Below are 7,500 nucleotides of genomic sequence, written 5' to 3'. Positions count from 1 at the left end.
TGATGTTGTTTTTATCTCTATTTACATTAATGTTGTTATTATTATTATTATTATTATTATCATTATTATCATTATTATTATTATTATTATTATTATTATTATTATTATCATCATCATTATTAATATTACTATTATTATTATTACCATTATCATCATCATCATCATTATTATTATAATTATTATATTATTATTATTATTATTATTATTATTATTATTATCATTATTATCATTATTATTATTATTATTATTATTATTATTACTATTATTATTATTATTATTATTATTCTATGTTTGACTTTTGCTTTATATTTGTACAAGTTGGCTCCAAGTCTCACCCAGAGACCTCAAGAGACAACAGGGTTGGAAGTTCATGTTGTTGTTATGCCTAGTGTGCCATATATTTGGGGGGTGGGCGTGTTGTACTAATGAATGTGTAAAAAAAAAGTTGTTTTTTTTTGTTTTTTTTTAACCGAAAATTATGTTTGTTTTAAACCTTGAGATTACATAGAGAGTATTTTGCGTAGGATATGAGCAGTTCCCATGAGCACTATCTTTTGAACTTCTGCCATTTTGGGGTTTCCTGGTATCTGAGTTAGGTAGCTATCATCCCCTTTTGCTATCATTCCCAGGGCACCTATGACAACAGGTATTGTTTTAGTCTTCAGCTTCCACATTTTGCTGATTTCTATTTCAAGATCTTTATATTTGCTCAGTTTTTGGTAGGTCTTGACAGATACGTTTATATCGATTGGGACAGTCATATCAACGAGGAGGCATGTTCTTTGTTTGAAGTCTTTCAATATGATGTCTGGCCTATTTGCATCTATCTTTCTGTCAGTTTGAATGGTGAAGTTCCAGAGGAGTGAGATGTGGTCATTTTCAAGCACTGGGGGTGGTTTGTGTTCCCACCAGTTTTTTTCATTGGGCAAATCCAGGTTTTTACAGATTACCCAGTGAATATATTGTGCAGCTCTATCGTGCCTGTTGAGATACTCTGTAGGCGCTTATCATTATTATTATTGCTATGTTTATTATTATTATTATTATTATTATTATTATTATTATTATTATTATTATTATTATTATTATCATTATTACTATTATTGTTGTTGTTGTTACTATTTATTCTATCCCTACTTAACTTAATATTTTTACTATTAAGTCTAGCTATTATGGTAGCCATATTTGGGAGAGTAGAATATGATATTCTTACTGATTTCTTAGAAATTATTTTATAATATTTATGGGAAGCTGGAAAGTTATTTTTCTTGTATAGACATAAATCTACTGTATATATTCGTCGAGTTCGCACAGTTGAAAGGGATATTTAACCAAATAACATTTTTTCTTTTGCATTTTTTGTTTGAGTAAGAGTGGGAAAGATTAGTGTTATCCATATTCTTGCGAGATATAATATATATAATATATATCTATATATATATATATATATATATATATATATATATAATATATATTATATATTATATATATATGTATATATAGCAAATGAAAGACAGAAGATGGAATATACGAGAATTTATTATTAATCACGACAATTGTTTCGACACATGTAGCATCGATTCCTCTTGTGGGACTCTCAACAACTGGTTCAGGAGTATCGGGTGGTGCAGATGTACCTCGTCGTGTGATAAATAAATAAAAACAACACGTTAAAATGACTGTTCCTCATATTGATGATGATGATGATGCCATATTGATAATAATAATAATAATAATAATAATAATAATATAATAATAATAATAATAATAATAACAATGATGATATCGAAAAATACCTTACGAATGAGAACCCAGTTTCGAAATTTCCCCAAGTCACCTGATGAAAGCTGGCGGTTACATCAGCCGAAACGTTGTGTCAACAACAAACAAGATGAGGACAAATATCCGTCGAATGTAAATAATGTAAATAATTACCAAAAACTTGAGTGATACACGCATAACGCGTGTAAAATTACTAATAAGGAAACGAAAATAAACTTTGGAAACAGCAACGCCACCATAGGTTACATTGAAACGATGAACGTGTTTTCAAATGAGATAATCAAAGAACGCAACGTAATACTTCGTGTAAAGTAAATATAACAAAGGAAAAATCCTTCAAGTCTCCATAAAAAATCTCGGATCACTACCAAAATTTCATCATCTGTTCCTTGTGTCATTACCAACATTTTTTTGCAAGTTTCATCAAATACCGTTCACAACGTTTTGAGTTATTTTGCATACAGGCGGACAGACCGACAAACCAACGCCGATGAAAACATAACCTCCTTCCTTGGCGGAGGTAATGATGATCAGATGAAGCAATGTCCGATGAATATGGTGGGTGGGGCATCGTTTCCAATTCAAGCTGTTTCAGTCTTTGGAATGTTAACCTCGCTGTATATGGCCGAGCATTATCCTTATAGAAGAAAACCTCTTGTCATGAAACCAAAGATGGTAGTTTTTTTTCTAGCGTTTATTTAAGCTGCTCAAGCTGTTCGCAGTAGATCTCGTTTGTTATCGCTTAGTTTGGGTTTAAAAGTTCAAAGTGGACTAAACCTTTCATATCACACCAAACAGATAACTATACGTTACGTGGGTGAAGCCCTTCTTTAGCTTGGGTTGATGGTATTTCCCCTTTCCCTATCCGCTGTTTTCGGCTTTTAAAATTTTTATAGAGAACCCATTTCTCGTCACTAGTCACAATTCAGTCCAAAAAAGATTCATTTGTGAGACGTGACAGCAAAGAAGAGCACACATTCACTCTCTGTACGCGATTAGACTCCGAAAGTTCGTGGGGTACTCATCGATCCAATTTGCTGACTTTTCCGATGGCACAAAGGTGTCGATGAATGGTTGAATGACCAAATCCAATCTTCTCTGCTAGTTCCTCAGCAGTTACGGTGGAATTTTGTTCTACCAGCGTGATTAAGACATCCTCGTTGAACTCTACAGATCTTCCAGGTCAAGGCTCATCTTTTAAGCTATAGTTTCCGGCTCGGAAGTTTTGGAACCACCGTTGGCACTGGCTTATGCTTATTGCCCAATCTCTAAATACTGCATTAATATTCCTCGCACTTTCAGTTGCGTTGTTGCTTTTATTGAACTCATAAAGCAAAATATGCCGAATATGCTCCTTTGTCACTTCCATTATAGCTTTGAAAAAATAACTGTTAAAATGGAACTGCACTCTTCAGCACTTGTACTAAGAATAACTACGAAGAAAATTACTATCTGCTTTTGTAGCCCGTTGATACAGTTAGTTTATTACGTTCCCCTCTCACATTTACTTCATGCAATTGAAAAACCAATATATACATATGCATATACATATATACATATACATACATATATATATACATATATATATATATATATGTGTGTGTATGTATATATATATATATATATATATATATATATGTATGTATGTATGTATGTATGTATGTATGTATGTATGTATGTTGGTATGTATGTATGTATGTATGTATGTGTGTATGTTGTATGCATGTATGTATGTATGTATGTATGTATGTATGTATATACGTATGTATGTATCTATCTATCTATCTATGTAGGCGCTGGTGTGACTCTATGAAAAGAAGCTTATTTCTCAACCATATGGTTGCAGGTTCGGCCCCACTGCGTGGCACTTTGGAAGGGGATTTATCCTTCCCACATTTTCTGTTGTCTTTCTCTGTCTCTCATTTTCTCTGCCTGTCTATCTCTCTCTCTCTCTTCTCCCTCTCTCTCTCTCTCTCTCTCTCTCTCTCTCTCTCTCTCTCTCTCCCACTTTTCTATTGCCGCATTCGACAGCGCTGGCGTGTGTAACCTCCTCGGTTATATTTTTTCGTCCTGAATTTCGTTAAGAAATTCTTTATTGCCAGTTTTGGGCCTCTATAGAGACGATGCTGTGGCAATACCGAGATGGGCAAATGACTACACACTCGATAGGCTTTGGAAGAACTTTACCAATACCATAAATTCCTTTGGCCACTTGATCACAAAAGAAACCATCCGGAAGACTATGGATTTCTTTACGTGGCCTTGAAATCAGAATCCGGTGCCTATAAGCTTTTTAGGAAGCCGAATGAAAGGGTAACTTACAGAGACACACCTTCCCATCATCCAGCCATAGTATTCAGGACCCCAGTAAAGGGAATCAACAGCCAAATCTCCAGCCTGTTTTCAAGTAAAGAGATTTTTTATGCTTCTAACCTATACTACAATAAAGCTTTGATTGCCATCGGTTTTAAAGATAAGATTAATTATAGCCAGAGTCTAGCAGCCCCAAGAATAAAACCTCCACCAAAGTAGGTTGGGGTTCACGTACCTCTTTTTCTTAAGCGTGATATCTTGTGTGAGTAGGATTTTTCTTAGCTTAGATAAATACTTGCCACGTACGAGTAAGTTCAGTAAAATTTTATAAGGCACACTTTATGAGCGTCTTTTAAGTGCGGACCTTGTCCAAAAAATAAAAGTTGGTAGACCCATAGCTGAATTAGTGGTAGGATGCTCTTGTAGAAGTAACACCACATGCCTCATTGACGGCCAGTGTTATACGGGAACAATTGTATATGAGGCAGAGATAACATCAAAAGTTCTAAATGATTAACTAAACGTGCAGAAGTATGTAGGAGCAGCAGAAGTCCTCCTCCAATATCTCGAAGTGACGTATGCTACAACCCTGACTAGGTACGTATGGTCGTTAAAAGAACGCACCACAGAGTACAGCATAAAGTGGAAAATTTTAAAAAGTGCAAGCCTTCTTTTAAAAGTAGCAGAAAGTGCAGGTTATGTGTAGCCAAGAAAAGAAAAATATTAAAAAGTTCTCAGCGCCCAAACTTTACCTAAACTGCAGAAGTGAGATTTTTAGCCCTTATCCACTTGAAAGGAGATATATTTTATCATACTAACGGGCCCCATCATAACCGTAATCCTCAGTTCCCCACCTTCGGCTCTTTCACCAGCATAATCTGAGAACCTAGCAAAGATTTTAAAGAAAGCATACTCTAATCAGCAAACGAAGATATATGCCCCTAACATGGGTTTAGGCATCAGGAAATCTGCCCAGCCTCTCCCAGTTCTACACGTATAATACTCAAACAAACTTTCGAACCCTATACGAATACCTAACCTTAAACCCTACACACATTTTCAGAACTCTCTTGTAGACTTGCATTTCAGAGAACTTTGAGGTCAAGGGACATTACTCTTGATGCAACACTTGTTCAGTTCGTTTCGTTTTCTTTCATATAACCCACATATTACCCACAAACCGGTTGTATATTTTCACCTCTAATAACGGAGATCAGTTACCATATTTTTTCTATATCTGCCAGCTCTGATGAGCACGTTGTATTGCTCAACCGTGCCTTTATCTGACATCCGGTTTAATCGGCAGTGTGAAACCGACTGATAAGAGCGACTGATAATGGACATATAATATTATACATTTTGATTAAGATATGTTTATATCCTTGTATTGGATATATAATATAACGAAGCAGGGAGAATAAAGTATAGACACAACTCGCTACTATTACACGAGACTCAACGCTCTTAATCAAAAGGCTCACAGTGAAGTGCTACCAACACCAACTTCCAATCGTTCACAGTTCTTTACCTTATAATAATGAGTCAGTCCACCGTTTAGTCACTTGCGGTGTGGTCGGAAACCTTCCACATCTTCCCTTTTATATCTTCTCTTTTCAGATTTGAGCTCCGCACAGGGTTTTAATATGGGTGTTGGTACCTCAAACGTGTCTTACAACACTTCCATGGGGATTTCTTTTCACGTGAGTATTTTTCCGTGAATATTTTTTTTAGTCGGTTAATATGTCATTTGTGTTCAACATTTTCCCTTTTACCAGGAATATCATTATTCCAATTTGTTTAATAACTACACCGTCCTCCCAGCTTTCTTTACCATATCTATAGGTTTTTTAAAAAAAAACTTTGTTACCTAACTTTTTTAAAGTATTTTTGTAGTTCGCTTTTTTTCTTTTTACTACGTGTCAGCTTATCAAAGACGGATCTAACCTTTCTAGCAAACATCAATTCTACAGGTGGCTTTCGTGATGGTGTATTCGGATTAGGGGTTACTCGGTACATTCTTAGAAATTGTTGAAATCCCAAACCGTCCATCACTTCCTTTTTAACGCCCTCTTGAAAGTGTCAACAAAACGCTCCGCTTGTCCATTTGACCTAGGGTGACAGGGCGGAGTGGTTACATGTTCGATGCAAGATTTTTAAACCTTATTTGACATAAATTGAGTTCCATTATCCGACACAATGGTATCCGAAATACCATGCTGGTGAACAATTTGTGTAAAAAGCTTATCGTAACCGCAGATGTGGGCGTTTTACATTCATACGCTTCCAGCCACTTTGAAAAACTATCCACCACGACAAGGTAATATGAGCCCTTAAGTGGACCTGCGTAATCAATATGTAGTCTGGCCCATAGAACGTCCGTGTTTGATCACGGTTGCCATTTGGTGTGAAGCTAAGGCACTCCCTCTGCATACTTTCACCGATTCTGCAATGTCACAGTCCATTGTTGGACAATATTCGGAACTTCTCATTAATGATTTCATTCTTGAAATCCCCGGATGACTCATATGAAATTTCTTTAATAATCGCTTTAGTAGTGTGGCTGGCACTACGACTCTTTGCGAATGCATCTACACGTTGTCACACAGTGAGAAACGGTTTGCATTTATGTTGCGTATATCTTTATCACTTTTAGCTTTCTATATTTCTTTTATTTTTATAATAAATTTATCGGTGTCCGATTTTAATTTTATATCTTGTAAAGTAACTGAAAGTTCACGCATGACGTTACACAAAACACTTTTAATCTCATTTTCCGCTTGCAAAGCGGCAATCACGGTATCTTCAAATGGTTCCACATTTTACGAAATCAGTCCAATCTCTTGAATGGTATATACTCCATCTTGAAATCATAGTTTAATAATATCATACACCAGCGTTGTAATTTATTAGAAGTATAGTTAGGAATTCCTGTGGAGGCGCAATGGCCCAGTGGTTAGGGCAGCGGACTCGCGGTCATAGGATCGCGGTTTCGATTCCCAGACCGGGCATTGTGAGTGTTTATTGAGCGAAAACACCTAAAAGCTCCACGAGGCTCCGGCAGGGGATGGTGGTGATCCCTGCTGTACTCTTTCACCACAACTTTCTCTCACTCTTACTTCCTGTTTCTGTTGTACCTGTATTTCAAAGGGCCGGCCTTGTCACTCACTGTGTCACGCTGAATATCCCCGAGAACTACGTTAAGGGTGCACGTGTCTGTGGAGTGCTCAGCCACTTACACGTTAATTTCACGAGCAGGCTGTTCCGTTGATTCGGATCAATCGGAACCCTCGTCGTCGTAACCGACGGAGTGCTTCTTTATATATTCCATCTTGAAATCATAGTTTAATAATATCGTACACCAGCGTTGTAATTTATTAGAAGCATAGTTAGGAATTCCTTTTTTTA

The 7,500-nt window shown here is 36.2% G+C and overlaps 1 protein-coding gene across 2 annotated transcripts in view; it reads left to right on the top strand.

Moving 5' to 3' along the window:
* LOC115215177 (adhesive plaque matrix protein 2) overlaps window positions 1–7,500 on the top strand; it is a 68,908-nt gene that overhangs the window by 54,685 nt on the left and 6,723 nt on the right. For both annotated transcript variants that reach the window (XM_029784360.2, XM_029784359.2), the window contains one exon: window positions 5,713–5,795. In XM_029784360.2, the coding sequence (XP_029640220.1) occupies window positions 5,713–5,795 (83 nt within the window). The remainder of the gene's footprint in view (window positions 1–5,712; window positions 5,796–7,500) is intronic.

The sequence above is a fragment of the Octopus sinensis genome, linkage group LG8 (genome assembly GCF_006345805.1).
Source record: "Octopus sinensis linkage group LG8, ASM634580v1, whole genome shotgun sequence".
NCBI lineage: Eukaryota > Metazoa > Mollusca > Cephalopoda > Octopoda > Octopodidae > Octopus > Octopus sinensis.
Note: the sequence above shows the minus strand (reverse complement) of the source record. Positions and strands in the feature narration are given on the sequence as shown.